Genomic DNA, 21,128 nt, shown 5'->3' with positions numbered 1-21,128 from the left:
GGATTCCCTGTTTCAGAAACTAAGGTCAGGATTCTCCGGTCCGAGTTTGCCCTGCCAACGAGGATGGAGAATTTTGCACTCAGCCGAAACTCCATTCACTGCAGCGGGACCAGAGAATCCCGCCGGCGTGAACGGACAGAGAATTCGGGCCTAAGTTCTCCCACCAGCGGAGAGTCAGTACGGGCACTAGATAGGAGCATCGCTGAGATGGTATTTTCATACCTTTACTGTGCAAAATTATGCATAGTGACGAACACGCTGGTTTCCCTGCAGTTACTGGGGCCGGGCTGCCATTTTAAACAATCACCCAGATCCCAGCGGCCAGAAACAAGCCGTCAGTCTTCCCACCACCACCCCCCCCCCCACTGTCATAATATACATCAGTACATTATGGTGCAATCACATACACACACTGATGGACATGCAGTAGGACCAACCAGCATACATAACACCGCAGCCAATCACCAGTGAGAGCACAAGCACTATAAAGACAGGGGACAGGAGAGTTCCCGCTCATTCTATTCTAGCAGCAGCCAGCTCAGAGCACAGAGCTCACAGCCTGCATCACAGACATTCACCATGTGCTGAGTGCCTCACCAAAGCTAATGATAGGAAAGGGTCCACAGTTAAGCTGGTATTGCTTATACCCATGTTTACAGTATGTTAGCATAGTTGAACAGTTAATAAAATAGCGTTACACCACGTCCAGCATTGTTGGCTTGAACACCCAACACGACACCCACCATGGGAAACACACGTCACACACGCTAATGAGATTAAAATGTATGCAAATGAGGTCTGATCAGGTTCTTACCGCTTCTGGGCCAGAACCTGATCTCGCCACAGGCGGCGGGCTGCTTTGGATGTCATGCCCGATTCAACGGGCTAGCGGGAATCCCAGCTAGGGCTAACGGCCCTGGAAAATTGCCCCATTAAATTAAGAATTAATTAATTAAGAAGGGAATAGGAGTCAGAAATGTTGCTACTTATAGTGTTCTTCAGCACTCTTAAAATGGTTAACATTGTAATTATTATGTCCATCAATGCAGGATGAGAACATATTAGCAAAGTTTTTGTGCAACATAAATAACTCCAGCCATGTACCAACGTCTGTCACTCAATGTGCCAAAGCTTTCCAGACCTATTTTGTAACAGTGAGCAGCTTTCACCGATGCACCCTGTCCTCACATTTTCTGGAAGTACTGCACTTTGAGTAATGAATAATGCACTCAGTTTACTAACTTTCAAAGCCCACCATACAGTGCAGAAATAACTAAAGATAGCTTGTGATCAATTGACTTCACACGATAAATCACTGCAACAACATAGTGGGTTATTGAAAGGAAAGTCAGTGATTATTCAAGTTCAAGTAAGAGACTGTTCGTCATTACTAGAACAGCAACACGACACTACAGCCATCTGCTCATGCACACTTTCACCAATCAATCAACCATTCAAGCAGCAAGGAAATTCAGCAGTGAAAGGGATTGTGGCAGAGGTGGGGTGGGGTGGTGGGGGGTGCATTGGGGTAAATGAAGTATCTTACAGCTGTCATCTAATGCTGAATAAGCAAGATCCTTAGCTTAATCTACACAAAAAACAGCACAGAAATCTTCTGGGAATCAATATTTTGCTTCGAACTCTACATTAGTACCTAATGAGCAAGAGTATGCTCTTTTCAAGCACTGGCTACACTTGACTTATGGAAAGGAGGTAAACTTTTTTTCTTTCCTCGACAAGCATGAAATGGTGAAGATCATTTTTAATAACGGTCTTTTTAGAACATTAAAATATTGCTGTTAAATATTATATGCAAACGTGTTTTGCACATGGGAGCATACATACATATACAAATGAACCAACATAACCAATTGGTTCATCAGAAATTAAAAAGGAATCCTCTGTTTTTTTCTTTTTTAAAACAAAGGATGTTGAGACTAATTGCAGTACTGGTATTCTACCCAGACTAACTAACTTAGCACCGATTACACAGAAGAGGACTGGAACCTGCTTGATTGATATGGTGCAGTCCACTTACATATTGAGCCATTGGGGATCTTTTTTACCTGAACTAAACTTTCCATGAAAGAACACACTGTGCTAATTTTGTCTGAATAAGGAAGTGATAAAATTATGAAAATCATCCATTTATTATCACTTTACCAAAATGTACACTATTCTCGGAACATTGTGGCACTGGTAAAATATTTTGAGATGGGATTTTACAGGCTATAATTGAAAGGACACTGATGCTAAATCTGAAAATTTTGAATGACAATGGACCTGCAGAAATAAAATGTACCTACATTGTCTTTAAATAATTATTTCAGGCTAGTTTAAGACAGAGAATTTGAGGACGAGCATATGGATTTAGAATTTTAGGTGAACTGATTTCCACAGCTTTAACTAATATAATCATGCTGCATTTTACATCTCTTTCTTCCCACTGCTCCTGAAGACAACATTGCAGCTGCAGCTCACCCAAGTAATGGTTCTGCGCACTTGAGCCAATAAGCAGAATTTAATGCTGGCTGGGGGAGAGGTGAAAGAATAGGGGCGGGATTCTCCCCTACCCAGCGGGGCTGGGGGGGGGGGTCCCAGCGTGATGGAGTGGCAGGAACCACTCCAGTGTTGGGCCGCCCCAAAGGTACGGAAGTCTCCGCACCTTTAGGGGCCAAGCCCTCACCTGGGCGGGATTCTCCCCTACCCGGCGTGGTGGGGGGGGGGGGGGTCCCGGCGTGATGGAGTGGCAGGAACCACTCCGGCGTCTGGCCGCCCCAAAGGTGCGGAGTTTAGGGGCCAAGCGCTCGCCTTGAGGGGCTAGGCCCGCGCTGGAGTGTTTGGCGCTCCACTGGCTGGCGTGGACGGCCTTTGGCGCCACGGCAGGCGGGCCGAAAGGTCTTCGCCGATCGGCGGAAGTCCGCGCATGCGCAGGAGCGTCAGTGGCTGCTGACGTCATCCCCGCGTATGCACAGGGGAGGGGGTCTCTTCCGCCTCCGCCATGGTGAAGACCATGGCGAAGGCGGAAGAAAAAGAGTGCCCCCACGGCGCAGGCCCGCCCGCCGATCGGTGGGCCCCGATCGCGGGCCAGGCCACCGTGGGGGCACCCCCCAGGGCCAGATCGCCCGTGCCCACCCCAGGACCCCGGAGCCCGCCCGCGCCGCCTGCTCCCGCCGGTAAGGTAGGTCGTTTAATCCACGCCTGCGGGAGAGGGTTGACAGTGGCGGGACTTCGGCCCATCGCGGGGCGGAGAATCGCCGGGGGGTGGGGGGGGGGCGGCCAACCGGTGCGATTCGCGCCCCCGCTGAATCGCTTATGGCGGAGAATCGGGGACACGGCGGGGGCGGGATTCACGCCAGCCCTCCTCTTAATCTCCTATCCGGCGGGGGGACGGAGTATCCCACAGTTAGGAATTTCCCAACGTCAGGTTAAAACCACAGAGTTCTCCTGGTGGTGGGTTGGAAGCAAGACTGCTTTGTCAACGACACACAGCAAGAAAATAATTGCAATTGATTTGCATGCAGTGAATACTCATTAAAACACAAGGGGAGGGATTCGCCGGTCTCCGACACCGAAATTGGGTTCGGCAATCGGCTGGGGAATCCCCATTTGGGCCAAAATCGGGGGCGGCGCCGCTTTTCCGACGGTCCACCCCTCCCGTCGGGAAGGCCTCAGGACATCCCCTCCCTCACCCGATGCTCCACCCCGATGGGCCGAGTTCCCGACGGCGTGGAACAGTTATCCTGGGTGGGATTCTCTCTTCTGACGGCAGAGTGTTGACGACGTCGTAAAAACTGGGGGGTTTAACGACGGCGTCATCAGACCGCTAAGTCTAGCGATCCTCTGCCCCACAGGAGGCCAGCACGGCACTGGAGCGACCCACGCCGCTCTAGCTGCCGATACCGCCGTCAAATGGCTGCCGCGGGTCTGCGCATGCGCACTGCGACCGGCGCGAATGCGCGGTAGCTTCCTTCTCCGCGTTGGCCCCGACGTAACATGGCGTAGGGCTACAGGGGCCGGCGCGGAGTAAAAGAGGCCCCCACCAGGAGAGGTCGGCCCGCCGATCAGTCGGCCCTGATTGTGGGCCATGCCATGGTGGAGCCCCCCCCCTCCCCTCCCCCAAACAGGCCGCCTCTACAGGATTGACAGCGAGGTCCCATCGGGGAAGACCAGATGTGGACAGCGCCGACGGGACTTGGACTTTTTTGGTGGCCACTCGGCCCATCCCAGGCAGAGGATCACCGGGGGGACAGCATAGAGCAGCGCCTGACCGGCGCCGCGCTGACCGCGCCGGCGCCAGTGCCGCCAATTCTCTGGTCACCAGAGAATCGGTGGACCGGCATCGCGCGAATCGCGCCCGGCCCGGTGATTCTCCGAACCGGCGTGGGCTGAGAGAATCCCGCCTTCTATTTTTTTTAGGGCACCCAGCGTGGCAGCTGCGGATTGTGTCCAGTGCCGCTACAGTCGGGCGGGAGCCGTTCCACAGGCAGGGGGGGCTTTGGCGGGGGCTGGGGGCACTGGTGGGGATTGTTCGTGAGTGGCGAGCCTGATCAAAGTTTTTGGCAGGCCGGGACCGGGCGGGGCCGGCACCATGTTGCATGCACGGCACCGAACCCGGGAATTCTACGGCCGCATCCATAGCTAAAGCCAGGGGCTCTATGCTGCGTGCCTGCTGGCCCCCCATCAGACTGAGGATCGGTGCAGCTTTTGCGCCGTTTTTCCGGGGGTAAAATGCCACTGTTCCCACGCCAGTGTCAGTCTTCTAATCGGAAAATCCAGCCCAAGTTTTTTTCAATTGTACACTAACTTTGCAATTAAATTGGAAGTGCACGGGAAACACAAGCCTTCACTTTCATGACTGGTTAAAGCTGGCATGGAGCAGGTGGGGCAGTCTGGCAGATGGAAACTGCACGAGTTGGAGCTGTCATTACTTGGAGAGTTCACTGGAAGGGGGGGAATGGAGGATGAGAAGAATTGCAGGGCAGGTAGAGGGTGATAGAGGGAAGGTCGAGAGTGAATGAGAAAGGATTAAAAGTGATTGAGGGAGAGTCGAGCATTTTGAGCAAGACCAGGCTCTGACTGAAGAAGCAAGGCTGTGGTCCAAGAACACAAGGGTATGCTCGATAAAACATGAGATGCTGTCCAAGAACACAAGGATGTGGCTGAGGAGGACTATGGCGATCTTCATTTGTTCAAAGGTCCAAGGTTCTGTTCGAGGGTCAGGTCAATGGTGGAGGACACATCTTTACCTGGCTTCTGATGGCACGGTGGCACAGTGGTTAGCACTGCTGTCACACAGTGCCAGGGATCCAGGTTCAATTCCGGCCTTGGATGACTGTGTGGAGTTTGTACTTTCTCCCTGCGTCTGCGTGGTTTCTTCCAGGTGCTCTGGTATCCTCTCACAGTTCAAAGATGTGCAGGTTAGCTGGCCTTGCAAAATTGCCCCTTAGTGTCTGTGGATGTGCAGGTTGGGTGGGATTGCAGCGAAAGAGTGGGGGTGGGGGCCTAGGTAGGGTGCTCTTTCAGTGGGTCTGTAGGAATTCTATGATTCTATGGCTCTGCCCTCTGTTCACTTTCTGCTGCCAAAATTGGTCTCATCCATCCAAGGGCTCCTGGAGCTTGGGCAGAGGAGAAGTGCCACAGACAAATTATGGCATTCGGTCAGTTGCAACAGCAACCAGAAGGCTATCAAGAGCCAGAATCAGACATTGTGGTGGATCAGGATGGAGGCAAACAGTAGCCAGGGTGACAATAAGCAGTGTCCTAGGGTTTTCCACATGCACTTAAATTACCTGCAAATGACTGAATGGCAATGCCGAAGACAGCTTAAATTGTGTGCTCTCCTCAAGGTGACCTGTACCTCTTTGGACTGGGGAGGGAACCCAATTCAAGCGGAGTTAAAAATCACGATGGTATTGAACTTCTATGCCCAGGGGCTCCTTCCAGGATTCCACAGGGGGTATGCCCTCTCATAGGCAGCTTCTCATCGCAGCATCAATGAGGTCACCAATATGTTATTTAAAAGGCCAGAGACTTGCTGCCCACCCCTCCACATATTTGGCCAGGCCTCACACCTCTGCATATTTTATTGGCTGGCATCTAAGTAATCACAGTCAGCCAGCCTTTCCCACCCACTTCTGGGTCTACCATCAGAAACCGCACCAGAAGAACCAAATACCATCCAATATATCTGCATTGGCTTTGTAACAATTAAAAGCATCAAGACAAGTCAGACTCTGTTGGCATCCAACAAACCACATACGAACCTTCCAGCATGGGTTACAGGAAAGTTATCAGGCATGAGACCCTTAAATTATTTTACCTTAGCCTGGGGAACTGAGGCAAGTGTAGTAACTACTCTTGCCACCTGAGCTGAATTCAGCTGACGTTACACAGGCCATAATCTGAATCCGGGATCTTTTTGTCTGAATAGTTTATAAGAGCACAAGATCGCTAATCCATGGTAAAATTTAACATGATTTCTAATTATTTGGTAGAAAAATAGAAATGGTCTGGCACACTTGATAAAGAGGTACAACCAATACTGATGGCACATACTAGTTCCATTTTCCTGGCAGAATGCCCGGATGCTAATTCTCCTATTTTTTGGCCATCTCCTCTTCTGTTCTCCCATCACGTGTTCAGACTGGAGGTACTTTCTTGCCACAGTGGAACGAAAGTACTGCTTCCCAAATCTACCCACCCTTTTTCCTTTTGGTATATTAAAAATGCCCCACAAACATGTTTGCAGTAAGGCTGGGTATTAAAATTTGAACACTTCAAAGTCAGTCTGGTTTTCAGAAACCTGGATGAATCATCAGCATTTCAGGAGTTCTGCACTGCTGAATACGAACAAAAAATAAGTTTGGGGTGGTGGCCACTGTCAATCTGTCAAAAAGCATAGTTGAGTTGCCATTTACAATGCAGTCAATTCAACATTCTAAAATAGTCTTTTGTACAAATAATCTACAAATGCACATTAATTAGGGCTATAAAAATGCAACAAATTAGATTCTAATGTAGCAGTACTACATTATGAACTAGATTACATCAGGGAACAGAAAATGTCATTCACTGTGGTGCTATAAAAGATCAAGTGGTATGATGCAATTGCTCTCGCAAGATTATTGCCATCAAATCATTGGTTCTAATGATAGAAATCTAATACAAAACCAATTTACCTTTTACATCAACATTACCGTCGTCATATACTGCAAAGCTCTTTTTAAGAAAGAGCTACAGCTATAAAACTGTAGGCAGATGTTTATTGAATATCAGTTGATTTCCTAACTGCCAAGAGAAGCTTGGCTGTTAGGAAATTAACACCTCCCCCATCAGGTTGGCTCCCACTGTGCTTATCGGTTTTTCTTATTATCATTGACTTCCTGAAATGAATTATGGCATACCATTTATTTTAACAATATTTTCTATTCAGGAGGAAAGCAAAAGGAAATGTACTTCTACAAAAACAGTATTTGACAAATAATCCAAAGTAATAGTTTCCTTTGCAAGTGCGAGTTTGAAGTCTGATGATTACTTAGAATTTAATGTACTAACAAAATACAAAAAGCACTATTCTTTTTTATAATGGTACACAAATAATCCACAGAACAAAATACAACATGTAAGTTTTTAATACCTCTACAAATGAGTCCCCTACTCATAGATATTTGCCTCAACATTATGGATTAGTGGGGTGGTCATCTTAATACAGAACGGTGATTATTTCTGTTCTATCAGTCAGTAAAATAATTACAGTTGGGTGGTACAGTGTTAGCACTGCTGCCTCACACCGCCAGGGACCCGGATTCAATTTCGGCCTTGGGTGACTGTCTGTGTGGAGTTTGCATGTTCTCCTCGTATCTGCGTGGGTTTCCTCCAAGTTCTCCAGTTTCTTCCCACAGTCCGAAGATGTGCAGGTTAGCTGCATTGACCATTATCAATGTGAAGGGTTACAGGGATAGGGCAGGGGAGTGGGCCTAGGTATGTGGTACAATTTCATTAGCTGTTAAATCAATGTTTTTCTGAGCACTCCTGTCATAAAATGTGAGTGATAGTGTGTAATAGTGAGATATTCTTATGTTTCTATGTGCTATACATAATAATACCACTGTAATGCATCCCAAAACTGTAATACCACCTATGGTTAAGAAGAACTGTATCCAATCTATGGTTACGATGCACTGCTAAGATTATGTTTTAATCTCAAGCTCTTGATGTGCTGCTATTTTTCTTTGTTCGTTGAATACAATAACAAGATAAATGTGATGATTTTGATTGTTGGTTGCTAAGGAGGCATGAAAGTCTGCTTTGGATGCAAGCAGGAAAATGATACATTTCCCATAGTCAAATGTTTTTATCAGCAATCGTGGGACTTCATATTATAGCTAAATCTGTATTCGACTTTCTTGATACAAGCAACAAAATTTCAAATAAGGAAAGTAAGGATGTTCATATATGGCTGCATTTCACAAGTAGTCGAAGCAATGAGTGAACCTCCACCACTCGTATTCCCTTCAGAATCTTGGGTCAGCATACAGCACTGAAGGACAGCTGCAGCTTGCGTTCCTGCTACAAACATTGACGACAGGCTTATGTACTAGCAAACAAACTATATAGTACATTATTGTAATACACCACAGAAGAGTTATTTTCCTGGAAAAGTAGGAGAGAGTGGCATACAGACAGATGGTGGGGAGAAACTCATCTATGCCAATAATGTAAAATGCACTTATAAAGAATCGGCAGCCAATTTTTCACCACTCCTGAACTGCTTTCTACTGAAGTTCACAGAATGACCACGCAAATGTTTTTTATTTGGTTTGAAATGAAAAACTTTGGCAATATTTTTCAAATTAACAGAAGGTAAAAACTGGTGCAATGACAAATTGGCTAACAATTCGCAATGAGCCCATTCTGTACAGCTGATTAAATAAAACCAGCGGTGAAAGCCCATTGCAACACCCTGATAGTAATTGTGTTAATGGTTTTACAGAAGTATAACAAATGAAAAACCCACGGTTTAATGGCCTCGTCGTGGTTGAGCTTGGTTTGGTTGAGGGATGAGGCCATTGAATCTCACGAGAGGCCTGGGAACTAATGGCCTCACCATGGTGCCATTTAGCACTGGTTTCCACAAATGTGGACCAGACATAACAGCACCTGGGGAGGATCTCCCAGGCCTTTAGAGACCCCTAGGTGTTGGACTTTCACACTCCCGCTGACACTCAGGCACCTTGGCATTGTCTGCTTGACAGCTTGGCGGTGCCATCTGGGCACCCTGGTAGTGCCCAGGTGGCACTGCCAGGCTGGCTGGGGTACTTCCAGGGTGACAGGCTGACAGTTCCACGGTGCACTGGTGCCAGGCCCAGGGGTACCTTACCCTTAAGAGATGGGATGAGTGGGGCTTGAGGACCTCATAAAAGGTTACGGTGGGGTGGGTGAGGTCGAAAGATCAGGGTGGCATTTTTAAATGGTGCCCAACCGACGAATACGTTTCCTGCACTGGTGAGCTGAGCTTGCCAGTGCAGGGAATGATGTAGGCACGGCCTCGGTGGGGCATTCCTTGCCGAGGCCAAAAAAAGGCAAATTGCAGTAAAATAATGGTGTCATTCTCAGCACTGCAGGCGCCGAAAAACACCTTGCAAAACCCATCCAAAATAGGACTCTGTTTCTGTCCCGTTAAATCATGCCCTACATTTCACAATATCTGAATAACAATTTCACCTGTCATGAATACAGCATTTTGATTTTCTATCAATCGGTACTACTCCAAGTTGCCTAATTTTCTAATGTACAATCACAACCCTCAGATTTCCATGCAAATCAAATGTAAAAGATTGTGTTCAAAATAAAACATCATTGATGTGGCTGCACGGTGGCACAGTGGTTAGCATTGCTGCATCACAGCATTGGAGAGCTGGGTTCATTTCCGGCCTTGGGTGACTGTCTGTGGCATTTGCACTTTCTCCTCGTGTCTGCGTGAGTTTCCTCCGAGTGCTCCGGGTTCTTCCCACAGTCCAAAGATGTGCAGATTAAGTTGATTGGCCATGCTAAATTGCCGCTTAGTTACAGGGACAGAGCCGGGGAGTGGGCCTAGGTAGGGTGCTGTTTCAGAGGGTCGGTGCAGACTCGATGGGCTGGCTGACCACCTTCTGCATTGTAGGAATTCTATAGTTCTAGGTTCAAAGGGCTGAATGGCCTAGTCCCGTCCCGATGGACGCGAATTGTACTCATGTATTGAGCTTTTGAATTAAAGTTATCAAGATCAGTAGTTACATACTTTGAAAAATAGTTTCAATCTGAGCAGATACTTCTTGGAAACCACACTTACTGGATCGAGTGAGGCTCTAAACGTTAACGCGAAAATGAGTTTTGTTATTGGGCATTTCACATGGATGAAACAGACAAAAAGATATAATTATTTCATATTAACCTAATTGGTAAAAGTATAACAGGTCATTGTTTTAAAACAACACAATTTAAAATTAAGATAAAAATTAACACACTTAGAAAATAGTTAAAGTGAAAAGCTGGGTCATAATTTCACAAAACTGGCTATTTCTCCAAAATATAATCAGTTTGAAATGAAAAACTAGATATGATTTCTCATGACAGTAATGATTATTAACAAAATAAACAGGAACATGGATACTGTCCTACTTATCCAACCATTGTTTGTTTCCAAGGTTTTGTGACCTAAATATTTCCAGGAGCTATATAGGACACGTCTAAAGGATGAAATTACATCCTTTCTTAATGAATCTCTGTTTGTAAATCTACACCATTGTGCTAAAAGCATTTTTCTAACAATAAAACTTTTCTGTAAACAAAGATTACCGATAAATATTAAGCACCAACCTGTATATGCTGTGATCCTTCATAGTTAAAGTGACACAGCTGTCATTGAATAAACAACATGATCAAATTTTAAGAAAAAAAGTCCTTTGAAGAAAATCTGGAAATTGAAGTCTTGCAATGGGTATAATGTCTGTTCCTGCTAAAATTATAAATTTTGATATTATCATTGCTTAATCATTGAATATGAAAATGTTAACTCAATACAAGTCAAGCTGCCAATCATTCACACTGGCAGACAAATAAATAATTCACTACATTTCATTACCTGCGCAACAAGCGAATTTGCCCGCGAGATCACTTCAAAGCATAGAAGGATTTTCCCTCAGATAACTTACTTGGACAGAGGTACAAATTGAAATGTACACAGACAATGATCAGTCATTTGCCATATAAATGCCAATTACACCAATAGTTATATCATAATGTTTTCTATCCTATTTCTGCAATAAAATTGGTGTAACTTGTTCTTCTATGGAGAAATATCTCAACTTCAATGAACATCTTTTCCCTGCCAACTGGCAATGTTTCGAAACTCACAACATGAACCCACACTTCTGCAACTTGAGCTTCAGATTTCTTAATGATGCAACTAGTGTTTATATATCTTTATGTAACCTGGTGCTAATTTCCTTACCACAGGCAGAAGCTCATGCTCAATTGGATTTTATCCAAAGAAAGGCAAATTTTGGAAGGAAAAAAAATCTGAACAACATCAATTTGAATTAATTCAGATTCAGAATCACCAAAGGTGAAAATAATAAATTCACAGAAACTAGTAAACTTCCAATGTAATTGCTTAAACTTAAAATAATGGAGAAAACATGCCGTATTTTTAATGAATGATATATCCTCTTTGCTAGAGAATGATTTTCTCCTGCATTTACAAAGCTTTGAATCTCCACATATAAATTTGAATGTTACTGCAATGTTGCACCTCCAACGTCATGCACTCATTATGTTTACACCTGAGATACGATACCCTTCTTGTTTTTCATTACAAATGGCTTACTCATCCATGTAATCTATTGACCTCAATTTCAGGGCAAGTTTTTTTGGAACAAGAGAGCAGGCAGCTAATGGGAAAACTACTGTGATGTGTATATCTGATGATTATGGGGACAAACTGATTTCAGAGGAATCATAGAATCTCTACAGTGCAGAAGGAGGCCATTCGGCTTATGGAGTCTTTACCGACCCTCCAAAAGGGCACCTCACCTAGGCCCATGGTCATCCAGTAACCCCACCTAACCTTTTGGACACTGAAGGACAATTTAGCATGGCCAGTGCACTTAACCTGCACATCCTTGGACTGTGGGAGGAAACCGGAGCAGCCAAAGGAAGCCCACACAGTTACGGTAGGATGTGCAAACTCCACACAATCACCTGGTCAAAATCAAACCCGGGTCCCTGGCGCTGTGTGGCAGCCGAGCTAATCACTGTGCCACCCTGACTAGGACTAAGCAGGCACTTGCTGATTTTTAACTTGTATGTCCCACACATTCCTAAACGCCAGTGGGCCAAAACACAGCAGTGATTGAATCAATATCTGTAACTCATCCGCAACAATTTCGATTTATGATGTAATTTGAAATAAACAAGAAAATACTGTTGTGCGGAAGAGTAGTTAGTGCACTGAAATTTTAAACAAATATAGATTGATGTCAATATTGTCACAATGTCACATTTCAGAAGATAACAGAAAACAATCAACAGTCAAACTATTGTGGAATTATGATTAAAAATGTCCTGTATGGTGCACTGGCATAGAACCATAGAATCCCTACAGTGCAGAAGGAGGCTGTTCAGCCCATCGAGTCTGCACCAACTCCTTGAAAGAGGACTTTACCTAAGCCCATTCCCCGCAACCCCATAACCCCACCTAACCTGCACATCTTTGTACACTAATGGGCAATCTAGCATAACCAATCCACGTAACCTGCATATCATTGGACTGAAGGCAAGATATGGTTGAGGGCGGGAGAGGTAACAGACATTATTATACTTTTACTGTTATTGAAGAACAATGAACAGTAGTATACTTGTTAAGACAGTGTAGTCATTGTATGTGACTATTATTAATCAGATAGTACAGCCAACATGTGCTTCTATTGGCTTTTGTGGTGACTACAGAATTAACACATAGAGTAGTTCAACTGTCACATAAACAGCTGGTTACAAAACATTAAGACTCATTTGACAACACAAATCCTTCCTTTGCAAATTCCTGAATGATTGCAAGCTGTATAACAGAGAACATTAGTGTTACTGGTGCTGAACAAACAATGGGCTGTGGTTTCCACCATCAATATTATATGAAATATAGCTACAAATGGTTGAACTAATATTGTAAGTATTTTTAAAAATACGCACATTTGTTTAATCCAATAGTTGAAGTAGAAAGGAACAGTCCTGTTCGATACAGCAGACTGTTCCGTAAAACAAAATTTAAAAATCTATCCTGTATGGAACTGCTAATAACATATTAAAATAAATACATCTTTACTTTTTGTTAGCATCCACTCTTGCAAAATTGGGGGCTCAAACATCGATAAGTTTGATTTTACTTATTGTATCCAGATATGCATTAGATTTGCTTAATACCAAATTATCCTGGACAGTTCATATTACTCTCTCTTGCAGCAGCGATTGCAGCACTGATACGTAAACTCTGCAATGGGCAGGATCCACATTAAGAGAATATGATTTTAACGTCTGAGATAGTTACATAATTAGGAAAGGTATCAGCTTTAGTTCTTATTTAAGATGACACATTTCTGAGTAGGTGCATACCTTTGGTCAAAGAGTTTACAAAACTTGTCAGAATATGTTATTAAACAAATTAAGGCAAAAAAAAGAGATAAGAATTTCAATGCTTCAAACTCCACTATAATTTGGCCAATGTCTCTTTGGCTTGATCTTCCCATTCAGACTTAATCACGCTTTATCAAAACATTAACTGATAAATGCAACAGTGTTTGAAACTTAGCGATTTTTTACATTAAGAATTCAAATGGCACCACAAACATTTATGGCCTGTAGCCATCTTTTTTTCAAAATGCAATCTAAAAATGTGATGAGTTATAATCATGGAAAACATACCTCATCTAATTGATCACATGTTGATGAGGAAAAGGCAGCAGCTTGACTCATAATTTAAAAAACAAAACAAATCTCAATAAAAATTAAACTAAAGTATTTTAGTTAATGGGCAAAATGTTCCAGCAGCAAATGCAATGGTTATGAGAAATTTTCAGGGTAATTTCCTTTTTCGCTTTTACATGCAGATGTTTACATCTAGACAGAAAATAAATCTTATTCATTTCCCTCAGACTATTTTGTCCCCCAAACTATAAATGACAAACAAATTAGTTGTACAATCCCATCCAAATGAGATTATTTTGTATTCTGGGGGGGGGGGGGGGGGGGGGGGAGGGAAAGAAAACTATGAAAACCCCAAATTGTTAGCTTGTGTTTACAGCTAAAGCTTCCACAATGGCATTCTATGAACACCTTTCAAATATTTTCCTTTTTCAACATGAAGCAATCATTGTAAAAAAAATTGATTTGCATCGTAATTCACTCACCGATCGTTCATTTAAGTCCTGTGGGTCTTCCATGTGGGTGGTTCCCTTGATTTCCTTTCTTTTTAATTTGCAGAAGCTTTTGTTGCCCCTTCAGATTAAAGTATGCTCGCTGAAAGAAAACCAGACTGCATTTGCTTCTACTCTTTACGTGTAACATTGCTTTAATCAAAACGTTTTAAAGGCGCATGAGATAGTGACTTATTTCTTTTAAAAAAGGACTGTACCACACATGACACCACTAATTTTTGTGCAAACATTTGAAACTGTGGTCTCATTGGTAATGTAGCTACCTAATATGTGGCAACAAAGTAGCTGATCTGAAGGTGCTTTTTAAAAAATGATGGCAGTTCCCATAAAAACAACCACAAAGCCAGCTCCTGAGAAAATAACATTGGAAATAAAGTTTTAGAATACAGGGCAAAACACTCAATATGTATTTAGTGGCAACCCCTCCTAACTACAATCGGTTTGGTATTCTAACAGAAAAGGTTCTTATCCAATTACCGATCTACAATCCCTTCTCAAAGGCACAATAAATTCCTTTAGGATTATGTGAAATACACATAATGATAGAGAACAGGCTGCCTCTCGTAACGTGCAAAATGATAGGCACCAACCTAGTTATGTCAGGCTGATTAAGTAAGCTGCATGCTGTGGGAAATAGGAGGGTGATAGGAATGGTAAGCTCCCAGTAAAATCATGGCCCAAGTTTAATGAACGTTACATATTTCAGCTGCATCATTTATTCTACAAAGATTAAAATATATTTTGATGATGCACTTGCACGATGTTATAGTGGTTAGTGAGTAAAGCATCTCTCATTCTCATCTTTTTCCCGGCTGGCTTAAAATGTTCAATTGCCAACTCAAGGTTTCAAATGACAAAACTAACCCACTGTGACAGTTGCAGCGGGCCAATTAGCACCTTTCAAGCTGTCTTGACACCACATGTGCGACACACTGATGTCCATTGATGCACTTTTCTTTTGCTTCAATCGCTTGAATTATTTCCCCTCCCTCCTTGATGTACTAGTAGTTATTTCAGGTATATTTACATTTTCGTACCGTCTGTCGCAAGTTTTTGTTGTAACAATCAATCCTGTTAATACATCGGAAAGAGAATGAGTAGGTCACTGTTCTGTGGCACTGCATTTACTGCAGCAATATCAAATATCAGTGATGGAAGCAGAGTGCACTCACATTGTTATCTACTTCTGCTTGCTTTTACTTATTTAAGAATGTTCCACAGATAAGCTGAATTTAAAGGACTGCTACATATGGCATCATTTCAAGTCTTCTTCAGTTTGTAAAAATAATACATGCATGTTTACATAAATTCTGCAGTAGGAAAGATAACATTGTTCGAAAATATTTCAAGTGTTGAATATCTTGAGGACAATATTTCTCTCTAAAACATACTACAACACTGAATCTCCTGAACACATGCAGAATATCTGAAATACAAACTCGTAACCTATTCAGGTCAAACATGTCATTGAAAATGAACCCCAGCCTTTTATCAGCTGTCTGTATTTGGTTTTATGGGTAACAATATTTTGGGTATCTATTTTATGCTGTTAAGATCAAAAAGTGATTATATTGTTCAAAGCCTACCACAGCCTGAAATGCATGACTTGGGAGGAGATTTTAATGCAGTACAACATTGGCAGCAAAACAGAAAACACAGTTTTAGATGAGTTGCAAAAGAGAGGCCCCATCTGCCTGCTTAGCTGGAGATGTTTAAAGAGGAAAAGGAAGTTTTCCTAGTGCAGGGAACAATAAAGCTCCCTCAACCAATAACACCAATAATAGATTTGTCTTGTTATTCATACTGTTTTGCTTTTTGGACCTCGTTCAGTGCAAAATTGGATGCATAATTACATCGGCTAAGATTTTATAGGGTCCCAGAGTGTGTGCAGGGAGATGGTGGTGGTGGGGGGGAGGGGGGGGGTTCACCTGTGCAAGAAGATGGCTCTCTCACCTAAGATAATTGAGGGCCACTTAAGGGTCTCTTCCTGCCACTGTTCGTATTTTCCCAGCAGCTGGTGGGCACCTTGCCACATGGGGAAGACTGCAAGTATACTTTGGCAGAATCCCTGAGGCTCAGGGGTGGGGAGGGGGAGTGGTGGTGCCTCCTGAACAGCTACCCGCTGGCCATGGAGAGCATTCTAGTGGCTGGGATCAATGATCAAATACTCTGCCTCCCCCTTGCCAGGGTCTGTCCGAATGGTCCCAGCAAGCCGAACCTCATTTACAGGTTCTGGGTTCTCCTCCACCAATGCTGTGCCTGCCTCGTTGCAGTCCCAGCAGTGGCCGCTGCTCCTTGTGGCACAGCTGGGATTGTGGAGTTTCCAGCCATCTGACTGACAAGCAGTTCTCGGAGGCAGGACCTTGTCCTTAAAAGGGCTGGGAGCCACAATGTCAAGCAGTTTAATTGCCTGCTGCATGTAAAGGTTGGTGTTCCAAAAACCAGCCGAGGAAAGATTGCCCCAACTTTCCAACAGCGGGTGAGGAAACCACCACCCAAAGTAATTGACTTCTCTTCATAAGTAATATGGTGACTATAAAGTACCTCGTGTATCACTAATGTCAATATCAATATTTTAAAATGTGTGGTAACTCTTGCTTTTACAGTACTTTACATTTAACCTGCAGTACCATGCAAGTAATCTACAGAAGTACAGAAAAGAGACAAGAAAAAAAATCTCCATTGTTCATGGCATTTTTTCTCTAGTCTTTGGCCTGGCTTGGTGATTACTGCACATGGTAATAATACCAATTTTCCCCGAACATACTGATAATACAGTTCCATTTGTGTCCTTTCCCATCAGAATTCATTTAAAAAGTGAAACTAAAGCATTTGGTAATATATTTGTAGATTGCATGTGAAAATGCCATGAAATGGCAGTTACGTTTATTACATTTTCGGAAATGTCCTTGATTCTTTGGTTTAATTTCCCAACCTTATTCATACTTAATTCATGCTTAATTCAAGGAATAGCTGTAACGTCAATCTAAATTCTTACTACCGTTGTAGTAACCATACTTAGAATGCTTTATCAGCTTTAGTTAAAAGAGCATTGCTGTGGAAACAATGTAAAGCAGAGAATAACTATATAGAACAATATGGAAAACAGACCTTAACGCAAATTGCATGAGGAAAATAGCAGCAGTGACCATTTCTACAATTTAAAATTCAGTCATGGTGATTTTCGCCAGCCTACTGTTCTCTTCAGTCAGAAATTTTGGTAGGCAGGCAACTATTTTTTAAAAAACCATGGTCCATTGGTCGCCCAAGGCCATCTTGAGCGGACTTTACAAAAAGGCCTTATTAAAATATATAAATCAACAATAAGGCAGCTTGCAGTCTTTACGTTTCAAAGAATAAACATAGGAAATAGATGCAGTAGACCATTTGACCCCTTGGGCTTTCTCCGCCATTCAATCAGATCGTGAAGTGACACCCAGAAGCTATTCTCTCTCCCTTGCCATGCAGATTTATGCATGGTGGGGAGCTCAAGGGTTTCCATTTCGAATTCCACTCATGGGTCGCCATTTTGAGCGGTAGCCTGACACCGAGGTCCAACGCCTTCACCCCCCCCCCCACCCCCCCACCCCCCCCCCCCCCCCCCCCCGCCCAACAACGCAAATCCTGACCTCCACTCCTGCTGACAGGTAAGGGCATCCTTCCCGGCCTCACCATGGGAATTTCTCGGTCACCCCCCACAACACGCACACATACATACCTTCCTCCCCCAACCCCCCACCAGATCCCAATCAGACCCTGCCACCAAAGAGCCCCATATCAGACAACCCACTATATCAGAGACCGCCCCCCCATGATTGAATGCATTTTAAGTATCCTGCTGTGAACCAAACCACATTGTTTATAAACATCTAGCTATGATTGACATCGCCTGACCACATCAAAAGCAGTTAAGTCCATTCTGTTTGGAAAAAGGGGCAGTGAAAGCACTTAACTCCTAGATATTTAGAAATATTGTGGTTAGGTTCAAAGCTATCAGTGACAGGTGGCAGCGAATCCTGGCCCATTACTGACCTTCTAATTCAAAAACATTTTTCTACACCATCCCCATGTCCCTTGATATCTTTAATATCTATAAATCTATCAATCTCTGACTTGAGTATCCTAAATGACTGAGCTTTCAGAGTTGTCTGGAGTAGAGAATTCCAAAGATTCACCACCCTCTGAGTGAAGAAATTCCTCCGTATCTCAGACCTAAACAGCTTACCTCTTATTGCGAGATTTTGTCCGATGGTCCGACACCCCCTCCTCCTCACCCCCTCCACCCCCCCCCCCCCCCCACTCCCCCCGCACCCCTACTCCAGCCCAGGGAAGCATTCATCCTGCATCTGTCCTGACTGAATCTTGTATCTCCAATGAGATCACCTCTCATTTTCTAAACTGTAGAGAATATAGGCCCAGACTCCTTTATCTCTTCTCATCGGACAATCCCACATTTTCCGCACCAGGATTTCTGTAAAGCTTAACAGTTGGCACCTGATATTTTCATACTATGTTTACTTGAACTGTAAAATAATCTCAGCATTAGATTGCCAAATGGAGTACTTGCTGCTCATGCTCATGGGACTGGATGCCGAGCAGTCTATGCAGTCGTCCTTAAAGTGGCAACTTCTTACTCACTCCAAGTGAATAAGAAAAGAATCCGTGATCTGCTGGCCCAACAAATATCTTCTGATCTTCAGATCTGTTATCAACCGTTTACTTACTGTATTTTAACAGAAACTCTTAGGTATTTAAAAAAAAATAGGAGGGTCTTTACTCCATCTAAGGGCAAACTAATGCACATTCTTAGTGAGGTTTTGTTTAATTTTGGGGTAAAGAAGCATGGGCACGATCCTCCTGAACCGTGATTAAGTGTCCTGCCAGCAGGAAAACATGAGTGCTTCCCACTGGTGTTAAGAGTGACCCCAACGTGCCATGCTATGGTACACCAGGGTCTGCCATTGCATGGTACACCAGGGTCTGCGCTGCAACTGATGGGTTGGGCCTAAACACTCTGACAGGTCCCACACCCCTGAGATTGGAGCGCAATTTCTAAAGGGCGCTCTGATCTTAAATAGCCTCTGCAGCCCCTCCCCCTGGATCGCTGGCAGGGTACACCCCACTCACCCTAATTGTAGCTTTCACTTTCTAGGAAGCACTTGAGGACAAAGAGGCAGACTCATATAAAAAATTGTGGTTAGGAAAACACCTGCTCCTGAGATAATGGATCCTTGCAGATCTATAAAAACAATCTGAATCTCCCATTGAAACTGCATCAACCTGTCAATCAAGAAGCTTTCAGCAGGCAATGGAGTGTGGAATTGAATGTAAACAATCCAGTTCAAAGCTTTCAGCCTCCTAGCCATACGCACAAACTTCTATGCCTAAAGCGCAATTAAATTGTTTGTGTGTAAACCATTTCAAAGGTTCCCCAGTTTTAAAGGTATAACTTTTACCTTCATCTCACAGACCGTTAAACTTGGCATATTGACAGATTTTTAAAGGGTTTGGGGGTACAGCTGAGGACACTTTCTCTTTATTATGAGGGATGTGTATTTCTGAGATACTGAGTGACTGTTCAAATGGTCTTGGGGTACAGATGAGAATACTTCCACTTTATTGTCAGAAAACTTTCATTTTTACATATTCACTGACTAATTAATGGATTTAAAGGCTGCAGATAGGAGAGCACTCACATGAACCCCATCCCAGTGAAGGCCCCCGACCTGAGCCCCTCCAGCCCAGCACAAACCCCAACATCCACCACCCATGAAGGACCCACCTTGGCACCCAGGTCGCAATTGTTGTACTTCGCACCTTGTCACCACTTGGCAAGCTGCGAGGTCAATTTATACTGTATGACAAGAGAGTGCCGATTGGTTGGTAAGCGTACTCTTATCGGTAGAACCGTTGCCATGGAGTGATGTTGACTGACAGTTAACTGCCGAGCCTTATTTGAAATTTAAACCAAATAGCCTGACCCTGATTAGTCCAGGCATTTCTCTGGGGAATCAATCAGCAAATGGCTGCCACTTATTATGTTTAGCTGTAACAGGCACGAAATGTATACATGTTTTTTCTGTCTGCAAAGAACAAAGCCTTTTGAAATAATATATGTAGTATCCAGTACATGCTATTGAGCAACACTGCAAGCCTGACTGACAATCTTAAATTGATTATCAGCTTAAATTTTAGTGCATAAAGGATTATTTAGCTAATACTGTCGGAATCACATGTAATGTTGTTCAGGGTTTTGCAAGCACAGGCTGGCTGGGTCCTGTATGTACCTTGCCCATTGCAAACAATGACTGAGACAAGCTGTTTATTATGGTCTGCCAATTTTTAGAATGTATGGCCTAGCATCACACTGGCACCGAAGTTCATATACCACATTACTCATTTGTGTGATAGGCAGAACATTTTTATGGCTTGACAACAGCATGCAGTTAGTGGTGTGTACCACTCCTCTTGCTACTGCATAGTAGTGGCGTCAAACAGCTAGATCCACCTGTTGCTCAAATTTTCTCAATAATCCTCAGTGTGCTAAGGATTTGCTGATTCATTCCCCAGGGCAATGCATTGACCAATCAGGATCAAGCTGCCTGATTTAAATTCTTGGCAGTTAACTGTTAGTCACCATCACTTGATACATTCTCC

The 21,128-nt window shown here is 43.7% G+C and overlaps 1 protein-coding gene across 11 annotated transcripts in view; it reads right to left on the bottom strand.

The window, feature by feature from the left end:
* Window positions 1-21,128, bottom strand: part of eya4 (EYA transcriptional coactivator and phosphatase 4) — a 758,447-nt gene that overhangs the window by 673,702 nt on the left and 63,617 nt on the right. For all 11 annotated transcript variants that reach the window (XM_072499738.1, XM_072499733.1, XM_072499734.1 and 8 more), the window contains exon 2: window positions 14,445-14,553. In XM_072499738.1, coding sequence (XP_072355839.1) covers window positions 14,445-14,477 — 33 coding nt within the window. In that variant the 5' untranslated portion in view covers window positions 14,478-14,553. The remainder of the gene's footprint in view (window positions 1-14,444; window positions 14,554-21,128) is intronic.

The sequence above is a fragment of the Scyliorhinus torazame genome, chromosome 4 (genome assembly GCF_047496885.1).
Source record: "Scyliorhinus torazame isolate Kashiwa2021f chromosome 4, sScyTor2.1, whole genome shotgun sequence".
Lineage (NCBI taxonomy): Eukaryota > Metazoa > Chordata > Chondrichthyes > Carcharhiniformes > Scyliorhinidae > Scyliorhinus > Scyliorhinus torazame.
The sequence above is the reverse complement of the archived record's forward strand: the minus strand, read 5'-3'. Positions and strand labels throughout refer to the sequence as shown.